At 42.9% G+C, this 21,135-nt stretch overlaps 1 protein-coding gene across 2 annotated transcripts; it reads left to right on the forward strand.

Moving 5' to 3' along the window:
- The first annotated feature begins 348 nt into the window (after nucleotides 1-348).
- Nucleotides 349-20,894, forward strand: strn4 (striatin, calmodulin binding protein 4). 2 transcript variants are annotated; one of them, XM_037775248.1, is made up of 19 exons: nucleotides 349-913; nucleotides 10,716-10,819; nucleotides 10,987-11,063; nucleotides 11,177-11,255; nucleotides 11,401-11,586; nucleotides 12,868-12,930; nucleotides 13,304-13,481; nucleotides 13,576-13,732; nucleotides 14,318-14,413; nucleotides 14,716-14,834; nucleotides 14,936-15,111; nucleotides 15,277-15,324; nucleotides 15,405-15,526; nucleotides 15,784-15,951; nucleotides 16,043-16,183; nucleotides 16,325-16,423; nucleotides 16,539-16,625; nucleotides 17,073-17,261; nucleotides 17,971-20,894. In XM_037775248.1, exons 1-18 carry the CDS (start codon nucleotides 533-535, stop codon nucleotides 17,240-17,242), a joined length of 2,451 nt encoding a protein of 816 aa, XP_037631176.1. In that variant the 5' UTR covers nucleotides 349-532; the 3' UTR covers nucleotides 17,243-17,261; nucleotides 17,971-20,894. The 2 variants fall into 2 exon arrangements, with proteins under 2 accessions (XP_037631176.1, XP_037631177.1); XM_037775249.1 differs by lacking the exon at nucleotides 12,868-12,930 and having other exon boundaries at nucleotides 350-913.
- The last annotated feature ends 241 nt before the right edge of the window (nucleotides 20,895-21,135 follow it).

The following is a 21,135-nucleotide window of genomic DNA, read 5'->3' on the forward strand; positions in this document are numbered from 1 at the left end:
CATCCCTTCTCACAAAATGGCAGGAAACGAACTCCCCTAGCGACACGTTCATTGTGTATTACTGCTAACATGGCCCTTTATTTGTCACCCACAGTGGGGCATTTCCATCGCAAACAGGAAACAAATCCGGGGATGTAACAAAATAAGAGTCGTGAACATCATTTTAACACTTTTTTTAAGTGATTGACATTTAAAAGCAATATTTCCATGTTACTTTAGAAACTATTTCAAAGTATGAATTTATACTGAATATGGCGCATTGGTATTTAAATAGCCCCAGGGTTGTCACAAATATGTAGCTTGATCATGGTGTTTTATGTTGAAGGTTTTGAAAGCGGAAGTGTAGTATTTTGCTAACTGAATAGTAATTTTTGCTCTGTGCGTGTGAGAAAAGGAAGAAAAAGAGAGGTAGTATAGAGAGCTGCTGCTGGTGTTTTGGAAGAAGGGTTACGAGGCTTTTTATTATTATTGTTCGTACTACTCGTGCCCGGTTCCACCTCCTTTATCCTGGCGAAAGGTTGGACGGTTAAAAATGGAGGCGGATAGATCCGGCGGAGGACCAAACCCGAGCTCCGGAGGCGGCGGCAGCAGCAGCGGAGCGGGGCGCAACCCAAACGGGCCCAAAGCAGCAGCAGCAGCCGCAGCAGGAGCAGCACCGGGCCAGCAGCAGCAGACATCGGTTGCTGCGGCGACCGGAGCCATGGCAGCAGCGGCGGCGGCGGCAGCAGCAGCAGCCGGTGGAGGGGTTTCCATGCCCGGATCGTCGCAGCAGTTGCAGCAGCAGGCTCGGGAGCTCCAGCAGGACGGGGACGCGGGGATGACGCTTCCTGGGATCCTTCACTTCATCCAGTACGAGTGGGGACGCTTCCAGGCCGAGAAATACCGCTGGGAGGCGGAGAGAGACGAACTCAGGGTGAGATAAATACACAGATTAGATGTTGTAGGAGCTCTTTGTGACAGTATACACATAACCCTACAATCAATCAGTGCCAAACATGCTAACTGGGCTAACATTACACCCTATCATATTGTGTATTGACCAGGATGTGTTATTACCAGTCAGTGCATGACAATGAAGGGAGTATATATGACCTCCAGCTGATGATCACCTACAGCCAAACAGGCTTTAAAATACTCTATTTCCAGAAATCATTATTGCCTTTGGCCTTCAAAATGACCATATATTCAAAGATATACACCACTAAGTTAGATGATAGAGGTCAACTTACAAAAGGAAGCAAGTTATCCTGCAAATAATAACATTACACCCTATCATATTGTATTGGACCAGGATGTGTTATTACCAGTCAGTGCATGACAATGAAGGGAGTATGTGACCTCCAGCTGATGATCACCTACAGACACAGGCTTTAAAATACTCTTATTTCCAGAAGTGACCATATATTCAAAGATATGCACCACTAAGTTAGATGATAGAGGTCAACTTGCAAAAGCAAGCAAGCTATCCTGCAAATAATAAAAGGTAGGTATACAGAAGTTTAGGTGTGGCTACCTTGCAGTGTCTCCTTGATATTAATTCAGGTGCACATCAAAAACATCTCTGTACCAGACAGGGAGTCTGGTACAGATGGACTGTATATTTGCTTGCATGTGGAAACATACAGTAGTTTGTGAATTGACAATTATCAAATTTGCATATCCTACAGGGACAAATTAAGTGGCTGTTCTGTTGAGGTTAAAAGACCTATCATATTGTATTGACCAGGATGTGTTATTACCAGTCAGTGCATAACAATGAAGGGAGTATATGACCTCCAGCTGATGATCACCTAAAGCCAAACAGGCTTTAAAATACTCTATTTCCAGATATCATTATTGCCTTTGGCCTTCAAATGACCATATATTCAGTTGCAGTACATTCTCACAAAGATATACACCACTAAGTTAGATGATATAGGTCAACTTACAAAAGCAAGCAAGTTATCCTGCAAATAATAAAGATAGGTAAACAGAAGTTTAGGTGTGGCTACCTTGCAGTGTCTCCTTGGTGCACATCAAAAAACATCTCTGTACCAGACTCCCTTTAAGAAGATTTCGGCTTGCATGTGGAAACATACAGTAGTTTGTGGATTGACAATTATCAGGTTTTCATATCCTACAGGGACAAATTAAATGATCTGTGGCTGTTCTGTTGAGGTTAAAAGATGATGACAGTGTCACACAGCTGGGAGTTTCTTTGAAAGAAGGTGTCCATACTTAAAGATGAGGATGTTGATTATAAATTGTATTTTGATTGTATTTTATTCACAAAACAATTGGCCCAGTGAGAAAAAGTGATGAGGGTGACCTTTTTTGACATGGGCTTCCCCTTTCGTCATGCACTGACTGCTTGCATTTTTTGTATTAAATCACATTTTACTGCAGATGACGTTCCTTGAGGCATAATCATAACAGTGGTTTGTTGTGACAGTACACAAGCCCTACAATCAATCACTCTCGGGATGCTAAAATGTTAACGGGCTAACATTACACCCTATCATATTGTATATTGACCAGGATCTGTTATTACCAGTCAATACATGACAATGAAGGGAGTATATGACCTCCAGCTGATGATCACCTACAGCCAAACAGCCACAGGCCTTAAAATACTCTATTTCCAGAAATCATTATTGCATTTGGCCTTCAAAATGACCATATATTCAGTTGCAGTTCATTCCACTCACAAAGATATATAAGTTAGATGATATAGGTCAACTTACAAAAGCAAGCAAGTTATCTTGCAAATAATAAAAGATAGGTCAACAGAAGTTTAGGTGTGGCTACTTTGCTGTGTCTCCTTGATATTATTGCAGGTGCACATCAAAACATCTCTGTACCAGACTCCCTTTTAAGATGGACTGGCTTGCATGTGGAAACATACAGTAGTTTGTGAATTGACAATTATCAAGTTTGCCTATCCTACAAGGACCAATTAAGTGGCTGTTCTGTTGAGGTTAAAAGACCTATCATATTGTATTGACCAGGATGTGTTATTACCAGTCAGTGCATGACAATGAAGGGAGTATAATGACCTCGAGCTGATGATCACCTACAGACACAGGTTTTAAATTACTCTATTTCCAGATATCATTATTGCATTTGGCCTTCAAAATGACCAAAATTTCAGCTGCAGTTCATTCCACTCACAAAGATATATAAGTTAGATGATAGAGGTCAACTTACAAAAGCAAGCAAGTTATCCTGCAAATAATAAAGGTAGGTAAACAGAAGTCTAGGTGTGGCTACCTTGCAGTGTCTCCTTGGTGCACATCAAAAAACATCTCTGTACCAGACTCCCCTTTAAGAAGTTTTCGGCTTGCATGTGGAAACATACAGTAGTTTGTGAATTGACAATTATCAGGTTTGCATATCCTACAGGGACAAATTAAGTGATCTGTGTGCTGTTCTGTTGAGGTTAAAAGATGATGACAGTGTCACACAGCTGGGAGTTTCTTTGAATCTTTGTAAAGTGGTGATAGAAAATTCCCCATTAAAAATGAGGATGTTGATGATAAATTGTATTTTATTCACAAAACAATTGGCCCCAGTGAGGGAAAGTTATGAGGGTGACCTTTTTTGACATGGGCTTCCCCTTTCGTCATGCACTTTTGTATTGAATCACATTTTACTGCAGATGACGTTCCTTGAGGCATACAGTGGTTTGTAGTAAAAGTTTATATCTCTGTATGTGGTGGCATTGAAAGGAAATCCACATTGTGAATTCGGGCCTGTCACACTCACAGATAGATGAGTCAGTGATGTGGTAGATGGACATGGTTGATAATGCGGTTGTATTTGTATTTATCTTTCCTTATTGTCAGTTAAGTACCATCCTATCTACAACCACACTTGTAAATCCTGACTGAATGTAAAAAAAACATGACCTGCCACTTACCTTAGGGGGTGAGAAGTGAGCTTGTGTCCTTAAAGGTCATCAATTTGAGTCTATGGCAAGAAAAATCTATATGAACGTGTGAGTCAGTGCCATATAAATGCCCTTAAGCAAGGCATGAGTCCCCTACTGGTCCCAGTTATTCAGAGAGTGTCAGCAGAAGACAGAGGTTGTACTATGCAACATCCCTACATGAATGTGTGTAACTGTGTGACGCAGAGCATTGCTGGGCAAGATTGTGCTTACTCATCGAATTGTTGCAGGATTAAGGCAGGTTAGGAAAACCTACACACACTCAAAGATGTTTTCGCTCTGCGTTTTGGAATGAACAGTTCATCTTTTCATTCCTAAGCCCATATGTGGTCTTCCTCCTGTCACCGCAGTTTGCTTGTAATCAGGATGAATGATCTTCATGAGCTTGGGCAAAACCACAGATAAAAACACATATCATGCCTCTCTTGTGTCACTCTGCTTCTCACTTTGCCCCCGACTCAAACCTATGTAGTTAAAAATAGGAAGCCTTGATAAAATATGGATGAACAATAACAAACTGGTGAAGCTTGCTGCTTTTATAGTCGTGTGTGGGAATGGAAGGCAGAAGCGGGCCATCCATCGCTATGTCCAACACGCCATTAGTGCTTGTTATGGAACTTTGTTTGCGTGTGCTGGGTATTTGCTGCACTTGGTCTGGTTTCACGGGTACAATTAGCACCACGTCCTGTGCTGAGAGAAAGAGAGGATCGCTGGAGTGCCAGGCTGAAAAATTGACCTAACTTACATTTTCACACCCACAGGCCACAGGCCTCTAGCTTTTGTTGCCAGCATGCTGGCAGGGATCTCGACATGCCTGTTAGCACGCCCCCCTGGCCATGTCCCATGCAGTTAGCACCATACTGTACATACATGCGTCCACGGGCTGCTCACATGTCGACTACACATGACTTTTTGTGCTTTTGTGCCATTCATATGGCTAGTAATGAAGCTGCACGCCAAATTTTTCAAAACCCATCACCAATATTTGAGAATAACACATCATCTCTTTGTGCGACCGCGTGGATGTCTGTGTTTTGTAGCACAGCGTGTCTCTCTTTGTGAGACTGTAACACGTGCTGTCTCTGTGAGTGCGTTTTTCGGTGTGAAAGGCCACCTGTGGTGTCGTGTCTCCAGTGACATGCCAGGAATGAAGGCCCCCCCCCCGCTCTGGGGCCAGGTGGGACGTCCCAAAGCGACCACGGGACAGCAGCACAGGGGACAGTTGGCAGTGGCCTTGTCTCTCTATCTGTCCTTCAGACACACAGCAAGCTTTTCCCAGTGTATTCTATCAAATGACACCACTGCTGCACTGTATCCGACTCCGAACGAGCTTGTTTTTGCCTGATCCTCATTATAATTTAATAGGCAAACAGACTGTGCAGCAGACATCGAACAAAAGTCACTACTCTAAAGGGAGAAGGGCAGACCTTTACCTGTTCCTCTTTGTATTATTCTCATATCAGCTATTTCATTTTATCAACCATGTCAGTAGTTGTGTAGAATGGATTACTGGTGACCCAGATGACATCACTTCCTGTTGAGTATGGCCCAGGGGGCCCCTGGGTACACATCTCTAATTAATAACTTTGCGCTCTCAGCCATGACACACATATGACATCCATATGTACTGCATTATTACAGTGTGTGCCTCCCACCCACGCACACTTGCACCGCTCCTGTTCTATACCTTTTTTTTTTTAAGATATTACCTTTCTTTTTTTCTGTACGTAATTCTCTCCTTATTGTTGTATTTCTTAGTTTCTTTCCCAGCTCTTCATCTGATGATTTGATTTATACAAACACATTCATGACATGCAGTATTTTTTGCTTATCAAGCATCTTCTAATCAAACTCAGGCAGCAAGCCCAACTTTTTAAGATGTCATTCTCTAGCTTAATACAACGAGCGCACGCTCTCCGACACGCTCCATCAAAGCACGCTGTCCCAGAAAAGTTCATTGCTCTACTTGTTGGCTCATGGAGTCTCTCATGGGGATGAAGGGATGAGAAGATGGAGGGTGGCCAGCGGAGGAGGAAAGCTGCCCTTGACCCTGTTCTGCAGCTAGTAGAGTAGACGGGGACTGACAGAAAAGGCTAAATGTGTCAGCTCTCCATGCTACGACAAACTCTGGAAAGGTCAGCAGCGGTAGGCCACACCGAGGAAAAGCCACACACAGGAAAGAGAGATCAGATGGCACGACAGGTTCACTCGCCTCAAGGTTCCTTTGTGCTTTGTTAGTTTTGTTAGTTTACCAACATAATACAAGAAAATAACCGCAGTGTCAGTGTTAGCAGGGCTGCATCAAATGACACCCAAAACACTAACTAATGGTTTTATTACTCCTCAACATGGGTTGGTTTTAAACATGGAATGATATTTTACTTGAGTCTAACTTTCTATATAAATACCGTGATGTCTTTTGACCTGCTGCTCCATTTTGACTCTTATTTAAAGGGTCAGTGTGTAGCATTTCAGGGGAACTATTACCAGAAATGGAATAATATTCATAACTATTTTCATGAATGTCTAATCACCTGAAACTAAGAATCGGTGTGTTTTCATTAACCTAGAATGAGCCCATATTTACATAGGGAACATTGCTCTACCATGTTTCTACAGTAGCCCAGAACGGACAAACCAAACACTGGCTCTAGCGAGTTTTTACGTTACCCGAAGTCCACCGTAATTTTCCGACATGCTTGTGAAACTGCGGTAATGTGAGCCATAGAGTGCAAAACCGTGGTACCGCCAGCCGCCGTCTGATTTTCGTTGCTCCTAAAGTAGTGTTGTTATGGTAAGGATGGCCTCTGAGCGAGGCGAACGGCGTTATCATGGAAAGGGAGGAGTGAGCGGAGGGGTACTCAGTTGGTTGCAATCTGCAACCACACCACTAGATGTCGCCAAATCCTACACACTGTACCTTTTTAAAGTATCAGTCTCTTGATAAGAACACCTTTTAATAGCTGATGAATGAACTGCCTTGTTTCACTTCTGTTGGCCGGGGACCAACACACAAGTAAAAACAAGCATGTCTCAATCTGAATCAGACAAAGGGCAGAATTATACAGACCAATGAAAGCTAAAAACAATACAAATGTCTATTACAAATCGTATATATATTTTTTTAAATGTATTCACACACCCTGATAGAAGCTTTTAGTTTTGGGACCTCAAGCTAATCCATTGAAAGCTGCATTTGTTCTTTTCCCTACAACAGCAGAGGTGTGCTGTGGTAAATTAACCTACTTTAACATCATATTTTACCCACTGAACCCCATTACCCTACCCTACCGCCTTCAAAGAGAAATACTGTAGAGCCAGTAAAACCAGGTCAGAGCCAAATGATGAGCAGTTAAGTAATAGATGAAGAATGACACACAGCAATAAACCCTTTGACACACTAATCCCTCTGTTTTGGGCAACTTTTATGTATCAAGAAAAGGGAAGCTCTTACAGTGTGCAATGTGCATTTATTGTCATGTCAGTATTTTTGTGTGTGTGTGTGTGTGTGTGTACAAATGCAGCCTTGGCTTTATCTTGGGCCAACAAAGCAGTGTCAGGGATTTAAGGTTTTGGGCGCTACTGGGAACCCGTCCTTCCAGGAACACAGTAGTGTGACACTGTCTGACGCACAGGGGTGTGTGATGGTTATCGCTGCGTGTGAGCAGGTTGTAGCTCGCCCGTGAGTAGGAGTAGGAGTATAAATGCGTGCCCTGCCCCTGAAGGAAGAGGTAGACGCATTCCTTTAAGAGGCGGAAATTACGAAGCACTTTGCGGATTCTAAGCATTTAGTTTAAAGAGTTCTAGTCACTGGCTATTGTTTGTTTGAGCTGAGCGGTTGCATCACTGTTCAAATGTAGATCAGTGAATGATCAGATCACTGTTCATACTAGGGTGACATTACTGTGGCTGTTTTCAGTATGCTTCTAGCTGTTTGTTCAGTTCAGTACACATTAGGCCTACATAAGAACTGTTCATCCATCTATCTATCTGCTGCTAGTGGTTGTCACACCATGCTTTTTGGTCCTGGTCTTTCTTTCTGTACGTTTTTTTTAACCAGGACTGTGCAATGCTGAGCTAACAATGGTGTTTTCACCCACCAAATAGCGCCCAAGTCGGTACACTGAGGACTCTGTGTTAAAGATTTGTTTATTTGTGTACAGAGGACCTCATGTTCCTCTTTGCCCCCTCTTGAGTTTGACTGATTGTGCCCAAGTTGGCTCTACTTGACCCACAGCAGGCCAAACGCAGTATCAGATAAGCTCTTTGTCATTATTGTGGTCAAGCTTGATGTTTTTCCCTTATTGATAGAAGCAAACATTTTGCCATTTCACTTTGAAGAGGTCATTTTAATGTGAGCTAATGTGTTCCATCTGTTTTCAACCATTTATAATACCCGGTAGTGTTGTAGTACTCAAGATCGGTCACTTTTTGAAGGTCTCAGTCAAAAAAGACTCAGGATTGTATTTCAAGACCGGTCAAGACCACAACTGCGTGGATATCCTTAAATTGCCCCGTGCATTGCCTGGTTTATTTGTTAACATTATTAATGCAATTCTCATGGAAAACAAAGCAATAATTCCCCACACATAAAATTCACCTCTGCAAATGCAATTTGATTGTTTATTAAGAGATTTGTCATGGTGCACTTATACATGCACACATGTAGCATATACGGCAATGAACGAGGTGAATGAAGAGGGAATATATGGATCTCTATGGGAATATGGATCTCTCAGATCAATTTGAGGAGTGCCTATGGTTTGCATGTTGCGCATTTTATCGTAAGTGTGGGACTCGCACCGGTCTGGTCTTGGTCTTGACTTGGTCTCAACTTTTCAAAGTCTTGGTCTTGTCTCGGTCTTGATACACTCTGGTCTTGGTCATGACTTGGTCTTGGTGTAGGTAGTCTTGACTACAACACTAGTACCTAGTATATAATGTACATGCTGTTTTCTGATATCTAAACCTCCCGCACTGTGACACTGCCCAGCTAGCAAAACAGCTGCTTGACTTGTAATTTAGCATGTTAGCATCATTTGCATCTGATTATGTTGCACTGGAACAAGAGTTTCTGCTTGTCTAAAATGTACAAACACAGTATTGCGTACCGTTACAACAACACCACAACTACACAAGTACTACCTTTGTGCGGCTGGAAATGCTCAGCTAACTAGCTGTTGTAGCTAACCCTATGCTAGCTGCTTCTACCAACCACACAACCACAGCAAATGACATGTTATTACATACTGTAGCTGTTTATACAAGCCCAAGCAGATTTTGTGTGTGTTTCACTAGTCTTCCTGGCTTGTTAAATGAATGCACGCATCCTTTCAGTGCTCCGTACACATAAACACAGTTAATTCATTCGTTCTTTAACTTATTTTAAGGACTAAGCAGCTCCTCCTGGGTTTGGCCAAGTATAAACTACATGAAGCCATCTGTATTTCGCAACCTCTTTGATCGTGCCTGCAGTGTTGACATGCTAGCTTTGACAATTATCTCCCAAATTCCCAGATAAGCATATAAAATCACGTCGCATTAATCAGGATTACTCAGCAGCAGCAGCAGCAGTAGTAGCAGCAGTAGTAAGGTTTGCTTGGCAGATTATCTTGTGTTCCACTCGCCCTCCTAGCTGGTTACATGACTGTGTGTGTGTGTGTGTGTGTGTGTGTGTGTGTGTGTGTGCGTGCACTTTCCCGGGTGATTGACTACCCTCTCAAGTAGACCGAGTGCCTGCCCCATGAGATAGTGTTTTTAGACTGTTCTAGTTTTACAGAACTGCGTACGCGTGTGGGAGCAGACTCGTGGACACAGACAGGGACGTGCACAGGAGAAATGGACTGTAACACAATTGGTATTAATGCTTCAGCAGCACCGCTTGGCACAGGGAGAGAAAGAGAGGGTGAAAATGCAAAACTATTGTGCCTACAGTCACCTGCATGCAAATCCTGAGATTAGAAACACGGGTCACTGTTGTTTGTTGTTGTTTTTTTCCCTCACTGGCACATTTTTCTCCTCCAACCAATAGAGGGCAGGTGTTTGTTGCCTGATGTGAACCCCAGTTTTGCTCAAAAAGTGCCCACTGTAAAGCATCACCTGGCTCAAAACACAGCACGTTTGACGCTTGTGTTATAAATCTTTCTCATCCACCCCGGCAGTCGTTTCACATCTTTGTCAAGTCTTGCCTGACCCAAGGGAAGACCCTGTCTAAAGATAGCCCTCGTCAAATCTTGACAGTGCCGTCACACCGCTTTCTCTCATTATCACGTTTTTTTTTCTTCTCTTCTCACGAAACCCTTTAATTGTTTACCATACGGCAAGAATGGGCATCTCTTTCCTCAAGGTAAGAATTTTATCAGCTCAGCGAGGAAGGAAACGGATGGAAAATGAGAGGGGAAGCGCACAAAGGAAGGATGTGTCTCAAAAGAGGGTGTTTGAATTTGGCCGGTGCGTGTCTTGTTTTTCCTCTTCTGCAGATGCGCGCCGAGGCCTCGGTTAGGAGAAGTTTAAAAATAAGAGCCCTGTTCCACAACCCTCTACTTATTCCTCTGGCTTCTCAGAAGTCATGTTTGCTATGCTTGTCACATCGAACTTTTTCCTTCACGCTCTCTGCCTGTGATCTCCGTTGATATCGAATGCTTTTCTAGCTTTAATTGAGACTACATGCTGCAGTTATGGTGTCAATATAAATTGATTTAGCAATCATATACGCTTGTGAGTGGTGCCTTTTTATGAAGGTACTTTGTGTTCCTTACCATCCTGTATGTGTGTGTGTGTGTTTCAGGCTCAGGTGGCGTTCCTACAGGGTGAGAGGAAAGGGCAGGAGAATATGAAACAGGACCTAGTGAGGCGGATCAAGATGCTGGAGTACGCCCTCAAACAAGAGAGGTAAGACAAATGCCAGGAAGCGACTTCTTTCTGTCCCTACTGTGTCCTCATGTATGTTATCCAGTCAGCCTGCTGTCATAATGTTTTGCATGCTTTAGACATAGTGATTTGAACGTCCTATATATGCCTGTAATGCTGCCCTCATGTGGTGTTCTGTTGGGTTGCAGGGCTAAGCACCAGAAGCTGAAGACAGGAAACGACCAGAGTCCCGGAGACAAGAAACCAGAGACAGAAGCAGACCAACGTATGTTTAACCAAAGCCCTTACATACTCTGCTACTGCTGCTTTACTTTCAGAGCAAAGTTTCTGCTTTTGCTTTTGCTGTTGCATCACTATTGACCAATCTATTTTCTGTAGTTCCCAATGGGCCGGCTGAGTCAGATGCTGAGCCAGCCAATCAGATGTCCTGGAAGGAGGGACGTCAGCTACTACGCAAGTAAGGCCTCTCCGTCATCAGCTCCTTTTTATCTCTGTGCCATACTAATGTGTTCCATCAGTGCTTTATCACTGGTGTTAAACTTGTGATCTCGACTAGAAGGATTGATTTATATGTGGCTATATATTTCTCTGTGCTTATGTAGATATCTCGAGGAAGTGGGTTATTCAGACACTATCCTGGACATGCGGTCCAAGCGCGTGCGTTCGCTGCTCGGGCGGAGCAGCCCCGAGGCTAACGGGCCTCCGCCCATTGAAACCTGTCCTGAGCCAGAGCCCCGGGCGGGCGGAGAGTCGTTGTTGGTCCGACAGATAGAGGAACAAATAAAGAGGTGAGGCTGTGGAAGCAGACGGGCTCTCTCTCTGTCTCTCTCTCTGCTGTTGCTCCACTGATCAGAATAGTGAAGACACCCACTGTTTGCAACACAAGGCCCAAATCATGACACATTTTCTTTGTTTTAGTTTGTTGTTCTCCTCTTAAATAAAACTCATTTTAGAAATATATTTCATACCTGCTAGTGCTATAAAACTGCATGAATTTTTCCACTTAATCAAATTATAATGGTCATGCAGTTGTTATCAAACTTCTGTCTGCAAATGTTGACACCAAAGGCTTTCAGTCTTGCACCACCCTTTATATAGACATGGCCTAATTTACATGCCATGCCATAATCTATCTATTCACAGACATGACCTTGAAATATAATGTTATGCTGATTTGGGGCATTTCAGTGCAAAAGGTAGTAAACACACTGCACTCTACAGAGTGGGTTCTCCTCTTAAAGAGGACCTATTATGCTTTTGTGCTTTTTCCCTTTCCTTTAGTGTGTTATATAGTTTTTTGTGCATGTAAAAAGTCTGCAAAGTTATAAAACCCAAAGTCCACACCAAATGGAGTTATTCTCCTCCACAGAAACACTTCTCTTGAACTGCCTGAAACGCCTTGCTTGAAGTCCCGCCATTTCTTCCGTAACGTGATGATGTCACCAAGTAACACATTTGCATAATACCTGCCTAGCGGCTAGTTTGGCACGCCCTCAAACAAACCTGGTTATAGCGGAGCTTGAGCGGAGTTCTGAACAGTTTGATTTGGTTGACCAATCACGACAGTGTGTGCCAGCTAACCAATCAGAGGAGACTTGGCTTTTTGGGAGGGCGGGGCAGGAGCTCAAACAGAGCGTTTCAGACAGACGGTGAAAAGAAGTGCTTCAGCACAGCCTGTATGCGAAAAATAAAGTGTTTTTTGAACATTAAAGCATGTAAACATGCTCTAGTAGAAACCCAAAACACAAGTATGCACCTGAAAATAAGCATAATAGGTCCTCTTTAAGATCATCTGACAAAGACGTCTTACACAAAGCAGAACCTTTACCATGATGATCTATGTTTTAGTGAGTGCAATACTGTTATAAACAGTGCTATGCTAGAAACTAGAACTAGATCTACCAGACAGGAAATGTCCAAGTGACTAAAGTGCTTACTAAAGGACTTACTTACTGCAGTGTTAGCATGAGACAATTCATCATTGTATCATAAAGCTGCTTTGTGAGTAGCATTTGTCTGTAGCAGTATTGTGAAGACAGTGAAACGATAGCACATCCTAATGTCAAAAGCCAACAGAACAAGATGGAGAAAAGCTGTCTAAAACGGAGGGCATCCTCCATCATGACAACATGGTAAGATTATAAAAAAAATAGCAGAAATCTATTAAGGTCTTGTACCTGTCATTGCACAGAAAATATATGTACCAGTCAGACAGATGAAATATGTGAGTGGAAATATTTTAGGATAGAATTATCAAAATTTGATTGAGTAGGAAAGTAAAAAAAAAGCACGTGTGCACACATAAAACTCATAGTTGTTGCACTCATAAAACCTTTTTAAGATTATAAAAAACATAGTTATACTGTAATGTAGACTTCCGTGGCAAACTTTTTATGATGTTGCATTACATAAGTATAATTGAGGTCATCCTGCATCCCTGTCCTAAATAATGTTTTTGTCCTTCTTAACTCAGAATAGAGAGAATAATTGCATTTGCATTTGTAGGAACGCGGGCAAGGAAAGCTCTAAGGAACGTCTGGGCGGCTCGGTGCTCGATAAGATCCCCTTCCTGCACGGCTGCGAGGACGACGACGAAGACGACAGCGACGAGGAGGACGACTTCCAAGGCATGGCCACTGACTGCATCGACGGACCGCGCAAGAGCAAGAAGTCTCGTGTAAAGGTATGATCAGTGATCGGAAATAAAATTAGGAAGACGAGGAAAATCTAATGACTAAACACAAACTATAAACCGCAAACTTTATTCCCATGTCCAGATGGGTTCGGAGCCCATGACCACAGACCTGGACCCGGAGGACGAGGAGGACGAAGACGACTCGGAAGACGCCCTCAGTGAATTTGACTTCCTGGGCTCGGGGGAGGATGGGGAGGGGGCGGGAGAGGCCCGGATTTCGGGGGACGGACGGGAGTTAGGTACGCTGTTGCCATAGCAACACATCATCAGCACCAGCACTGCCAGAATCACTGCCACCAGTGTTATCTGTCCTTTTTGCCCCCCCACCTCCCCTTTCCTCCTCCTCCTCCCCTCTCCCCGCTCACCTTTTTATCTTTTACTTCTCATTGTGTCTTGGCATCTCTTCTTCTTGTCAATAAAACCAACCTCTTTTCCCAACCACCTGTCTCTCTGTCCTGTTTCACGAGCTGTCAGTCTGTGACTCTTTTAGAGTTGTGTAAGCTGTCATCTCTGTCTGTAGACGTAACTTCTGTGGTGCGGGGGTCATTTCAAAGGTTCTCACGCATGCTGCCTTCTCTTTCTTATATGTCCACATTTCATTCTTTGAGTCACATTTTGCACTGTAACATTGTGCTCTGATTGATTTCATCTTCACGAAAAGAATCTTTCAAATTGTATGTGTATTTAAATAGTGAAGTCTATCTTTTTTGCCTCTGTCTACATCCGTCTGTCTCTCATCTGTCCGTCTGCTGGCCTGTCCGTCCCACCTCCGCCTCTCTGCATGACTGGATGTGTTTGTGTCTCTCTCCTCTTGCCGGGTTCAGAGAACCGCAGGAACAAGTTGCAAGGCATGATGTCGGATTTCCCCCCTAAACCCACCCCGCCCCCGTCTGTGTCGGGACAGGCTCGCTCTGGTGAAGGTAAGAACCCCCCCGCCCCCCAAATCATCGAAAACCATAGACTATCCTCCACTATCCCACACGCGTGATTGTAGCCTAACCACACATTTAGATGCTGTCCAATTTTAAAGCCTGCGCAGGAGTGAATTTACAAAACTGCTCCTACACCTACAAATATTTCCTCTAGTACACAGTGTGGGAGTAAGGAAACAAGATGAATGGACTCTTGCCAGGGAGATCTGATATTCATTGCTATGTTTTACATTTTATAGGGCAATGATGTTTTGTACTAACTTTTGTGCTTTCCCTCCTCCAACCTGCAGGTGGCGCCCTGGGCTTCTCATCCGACGTCTTCATTATGGATGCAGTTGGAGGAGGGGACATGAACCTGGGTGAACTGGCTGATCTCACCGTCGCCAACGACAACGATCTTTCCATGGATGTAATTACACATTTGTTCTGGTCGATACGCAGGGATCCAACGTACATGTGCACATGTGAATGTTGACTCTTTTTTTTTTTTTTAAATGTGTGTCCCGTCAGATGCAGGATAACAGAGAGGAGTTTAAGAAGACGTGGAACCCTCGTTTCACACTACGCAGCCACTTTGATGCCATCCGCGCTTTGACCTTTCACCCCAGCCAAGCGGTGCTGCTCACGGCCTCCGAGGATGGAACACTAAAACTGTGGAACCTCAACAAGGCCATGCACTCGAAAAAGTAAGAAACCTCAGAACAAGAAATTAATTTATATAGCACCTTTTTATACTTATAACTCACTCCAAAGGCTTTCCGAGCAGCAGTAACACACAAATGTAAAAATCAAACACAGCAAAGGAATGAAAAACTAAGAAGCAAAATTTAAAAGACTGTGTCGCTCCACAGGAACGCAGCGTTGGATGTGGAGCCCATCTACACATTTAGAGCACACAGGTGAGTTGAGTACAAATACAAATTCACACCTGACATACACTGACACATCGCACTCACTGATGCCTCTCTCTTCTGTCTAGTGGAGCTGCTCTGTCGCTGTCCATGGGCGAGGACGGGGAATCCTGCTACAGCGGGGGTCTAGATGGAGCCGTCAGATGTTGGAAGATGCCAGACCTCAATGTGGATCCTTATGATAACTATGGTCAGTCATTCACTGCAGAGTAATAATAATTTAGAAGTTTTCCAGGTGAATGGAACGCAGCAATAGAATTTGATGGTCTAAGGTCAAGGTCACTGTGACCTCACAAATTTCACAATTTCACACGACTGTCTAACAGGATAAAATGAAGTGATGACATTTTGGACAGACATGGATGTAAACTGCAACTTCACTGTTTGGCGGAGGCAAACATCCACAAGGCTGTAATTCTAGTTTAATATGTGCGTTTGTCCATCCAGATCCTGGCATCGAGAGCAGCGTACTAGCCGGCCACGAGGACAGCGTTTGGGGTCTAACGTACTCGGCAGTTCACCATCGTCTCGCCTCGTGCTCGGCCGATGGCACCATTCGCATCTGGGACCCTCAGAACTCGGCTCCCTGCCTGTCCGTCTTCAACAAGGAGAGAGGTAGATGTCTGCGTTGAGCATGTAGATGTGCTTTCGAGCTTTGTATTACGTCCAAACCTCACAACTTCATCATCTCCTGTCTCCTTCCCAGAGCACGGCACACCCACCTCAGTAGCCTTTGTGGCCGCTGACCCTAACCAGGTGGTGGTGTCGTTCGACGCCGGCGAGACGCTGCTCTACGACCTCAACACAGAGCAGAGCGTCATTGCGTTAGAGACGCAGACCAAGGATGGTATGTTCTGCACCCCGTTTGTAACGGTTGATTTTTCCACCCACAAGTAATATTGCCTGCTTTAAGATAAGATCAAAAATAAATAGTTACGTGAGTAGAAAAGAAACAGATGAGATTCAAATTGTTTGTCTTCGTTTGCAGGCAGTGAGCTGATCAACCGTGTGGTCAGTCACCCGAATGAGTCCGTCTCCATCACTGCACACGAGAACCGCACCATCCGCTTCCTAGACAATAAGACAGGTATCTGCATGAGGTCTTTTATTTGTACTGATCATCTGTTAATTTCCTCTGTTGACTTGCTTTTTTTCTGGAATGTGAATGCGTCTAAATAAACTTGCTTTGTGTGTTCGTACAGGTAAAGTCGTCCACTCAATGGTGGCTCACCTGGATGCGGTCACCTGTCTCACTACAGACCCTAAAGGCACTTACCTCATCTCTGGCAGTGAGTACCGCTCAGCTTTACTGTGTCTTTACTCACTCTGTTGTCATATAACATCATCGTACCTGGAGAGAGATTTTAATGCCGACAGTTTCTTTTAATAATGCGTCTGTTCTGTAACAAGTGGGGTTTTTTTCAGGAATTAATTTTATAGGTAATGGCAATTTAAAAAAGAAGTGATTGTCAATGGTAAAAAAAAAGTATTTTGTAATTTAAAGTAAGTACAAGGTCAGTTCTACACCATCAAACTCAGAAACAATCAGAAAGCCTCTATACAGTCTGTAGTTTTGGCTAAAATTAAACTGTAATGCATTGCAGAACAAGCTGTGCATTAAGTGTAGCTGGTAAAACCCTTTAAAGGATTTTTCTTACATTTCACTCCACAGTGATCTTTGCCTCTCAGTCACAACATTGTTGTCTTTGTTTCCGCCCGCTCTCTGCCCCCTGCAGGCCACGACTGCTCTGTGCGCCTGTGGATGCTGGACAACAGGACGTGCGTGCAGGAGATCACGGCTCACAGGAAGAAGCACGACGAGGCCATCCATGACGTGGCCTTCCACTCCTCGCAGCCCTTCATCGCCAGCGCCGGCGCAGATGCACTTGCCAAGATCTTTGTCTGACAGCACTGACGTCATTCTGGTGAGATTGGGGGGGTATTTTCTTTGAAATTTTAGACAGAAAGCCTGTATTTACAAACTGGGGGTGTGGAGTTTGTTAGGAGGATGTTTAACAGACAGCGAGGGGTTATTGAAAGACTATTGAGTTGGATTGCAGACATTTCCCCTTTAACAGAATTTTAGATTATTAAAATGTCCAGGATAAACAGGAAGGCAATCCAGGCACTCCAAAAATATTAAAACAAGTGGCAAACGAGGAAGGAAACATTACAAATCCTTAATTATAGTGGCTAAATCATTAAAAAAGCCAACATGTTTTGACCACTGTGGGTCTTCGTCAAGGCATTCAACATTTGTTGAATATATTTTAATAATAATATTTTGGATTGCCTGGATCGCCTTACTGTTTATTCACATTTTTTCCCCATTCTCCAAGAGCACCTGACACATATTTGCCTTACGATTCAATACACAGAGCAACAAGTTATCTCTCTTTCCAATTCAAATTTAGGAATCTTAAATTCCTACTTTTTACCCTCAAAATATAATGTGATGTTTTTGTTTCGTTTTGTTGTGTGACTTCTTATATCTTGTTGGATTTTTTTCAACTTTAAATGACAAAATCGGGTATGTTTTTAAATTGCAATGGGACCTAATATCTTTTGTCTTTCATGTCAGTGTCATGAGCAGTTACTGCTGTGGGTCTAACTCTGTTTGTTTCTGCCTTTTAGAGTCCTACAAAACCTACTGGGCCAAAAGAGACTGAAGACTACAGTGGACAAATTTCACCTGCTTACACACACACACATACACGTAACACACACACACTTGTCCTGCACCCCACTGGCTGGGTCATCGCCACAGGACGTCACCTCCCCCCCTCAATCCCTCTCTGTTCTCTGATGCCTCAGTGACTTCTTGTAATACTAATCACACTGCTTTTTTATACAAATCCCGGCTGCTCCGTTTTTCAAATAATCATGTTTGGAGTAACACTTTTCTACACTACAATACTCTGTTCTGCTTTTTTTTTTCATTCTACCAACACTTATTGCAAACCACCGTGTGTGTGTGTGTATATGTGTGTGTGACTGTAAACTGCTGACACACTACTCACAAAACCACCAAGGAAACGCTCGCACTGCACAGCGCACACGATGCACCGATAATGCAACACCGCATTTCATTTGAGATGTTTCTTTTCTAACAACTTGCTTGTGGCTAACACACGTATGTAGGCATGACTAATAACGGTTATCTCTCCCAGTGTCGGCGGTAGAAAACACCTGACTAACCTCCTCATTGGGAATCAATGTATTACATTCCAAAGACTCCAGGTAGATTGTGTGTGTGTGCTGTCGTATTCGGGGGTTGGAGAATGTTAAACTTAGTTGTGTGTGTGTGTGAACCATTAGACAGTTGCTAACCAGTGTTGAACAAATAGCTTTAATTTCAACTTTATGGCCAAGTCTCATTGTGTGTCTGAGTATTGTAGCGTCCCAACGATTCTGTGTGTGTGTGTGAGATAAAATGTCACTCTGCTGTACAAGATAAATGAACATATTTCCACAATCATGGTCCATTTCCACAGACTGATGCTCTCTCACACCACATACCAGCTAAAGATAGATATCACGAGAGTGCAGTTAGACTTACAGGGGTAGTGAGGCCAGTCTGTATGCTCTCAACAAATGACACGGATCGTATCATTTGGTGCTTTTTACTGTACAGAAGAGTGTGCGCATGTTTGTATATGCACTAGTTTAAATCACGGTGCTACGAAAAGACCTCGTCCTTCTTGAGTCAGAATCAGGGACCTGTTTTTGTGTGTACGTGAGAAAGAGAGACTGTGTTTCTCACTCATCGGAGCTATAGAGCGGAATCTGCTTTTTAAATGACATTTCATCGTCTAATCATTTCATTAACCGTGGTCACATTTCAGAATCGACGGTCGCCGTCAACGTCTCTCATTAGAGGGGCATGAATAATGTCGGCATTGATCGTTTCAGGCTTGAGGAGTGTACAGAGCTGGTGGTAATTATATTACGGCGAGGACTGAAAAGGTTTCTTCAGATGAGAGCCGTTCAGATTTCATTTCATCTTGGAAGTCGGCGCCAGTTTGTAGGCGGCGGTGCTCGGTTCTGGGTCGTTGTTATTTATTCAGGCTTTCAAAAAAGAAAACTTGTGTGTGTGGAGGTTGAGGTTTTTCCTCGTCTTGTTTTTGACGTGCATCAGTTGCACAGTAGCACATTACCCAGAGAGCTGATGATGATGTGAAGCTGGTCTCCTCTTTCTGAAGAGGAAGGGGAGAAATGGCTCCAGGAGGGAGAAAGAAAAAGGAATAAAGTCCATTTTAAATTCAGCCACTTTTGTCATTTCAGAAAAGAGAAAAAAAATAAGAAAGAATTGATTTAAGATGGGCGGGTTGATATTAGTATCATGACTCTGAACCTAATATTGTTCCTTTATGACACCTCACATCTATCTCTGTCTGTGTCCTGCATTTATACTGATAATAACTGCAGGACGCATGTTTGTTTGTTTGCCCCTTAACAGCTGACCTGACTTCAACTTACTTGGTAATTTGACCTTATTACCTCGAGAAGACTGATAAAATCTGGTGTTAAATCAGTTGTTTAAGGGGCATCCTCCACTTCTTCAAGATTACAGGGTCACACTAGGGGTCAGAGGTCAGATCTAAGGGTTCAAAGTAGCCTAGAGGTGAACGCTTCTCTCCTAATCACTGGGGATACTAGCATTCATAGTTTTTCTTCCTGAAACAGGGTCTAAATTTAGACAAGTTTCCGGTTGCAAATCCATTATTGTACTGCTGCTGGACATGACGTCCTGTTATCACATTCAACTACTATCTGGCTCCACTTTGCACTACATCTAATCGTGGATGCTCCTGGTGAGGAGTGGTTACAGACAGGGTGCAGAAATAATGTTTCGTATACAATCTGGAGTAAATACTACAAGGGTGGAAGCTGCTGTGGCTCCCAGTTATCTGATAGTGAGAGTTACTGGTGGCCCACCCTCTCTGAGAATAAAGACAAATCAGTAGGACACATCAAAAAAGAAAAAAAAAGGAATCGAAACAGAGGTTGTAAATGATGACTAGAGATGCCATCACGTGCTGTAAATGTCCATCATTTCCTTGTTTTCTTTCTTGCATTTCTTTTCTTTGACTATGATTATTAAGATGTAAGAATACTGTAGTATCATAAGTGAATCATTCTTCCTCGCTAGGCATAGAAACTTGCTTGTGATTGATAATGGCAATGTATAACTTGTAAAAAAGCAAAATGATTAAAAAACATGAAAAACGAAGAAAACAAGTTTAAAAAAAAAAAAAAAAAAGAAATCTGTTACCAGTCAGAGGCCAAGGTAAAGGACTCTCATTTCTTTGTGTTTTTATTTTTTTATTAGCAATTTATCACTGTGTGATATTTTGTACATCATATTAAGCTGTATTCAAACTATTTCCTCTAACTACAAGGGATAAGAGACCTGCTTTTTATTAATTTTGTTTTATTATATATTTTTGAACTGCATTCTAGCTTGTATCAAATGACTTTCTCTTTTTGTTTACGGGTCCCCTGTTGTATGTCATTAAGGAAGAAAAAAACAAAAAATGAAGATTTTGTACAGTGAATTCAGAGTTGTGTTTGTGTTGTCTTTCTTGCCTCCAAGTAAGGGATACTAAGCTTGCTAAAACAACTGGACACACGGAAGTATCGTCAATTACATGTCTGAAAATACACTATAGAAGTCCCCTGATGGAATACTGCTAAGAAAGGGATACTCCGGCAATTTAGTTGAGGGACATTTAAGAGACAGGTTTAAAAAAGAGTTGTTAAAATGGGTGCATCAGAGACAGGATTTCCTTTCAGTCT

This window comes from Sebastes umbrosus, chromosome 7 (genome assembly GCF_015220745.1).
Source record: "Sebastes umbrosus isolate fSebUmb1 chromosome 7, fSebUmb1.pri, whole genome shotgun sequence".
In the NCBI taxonomy this organism is placed as follows: domain Eukaryota; kingdom Metazoa; phylum Chordata; class Actinopteri; order Perciformes; family Sebastidae; genus Sebastes; species Sebastes umbrosus.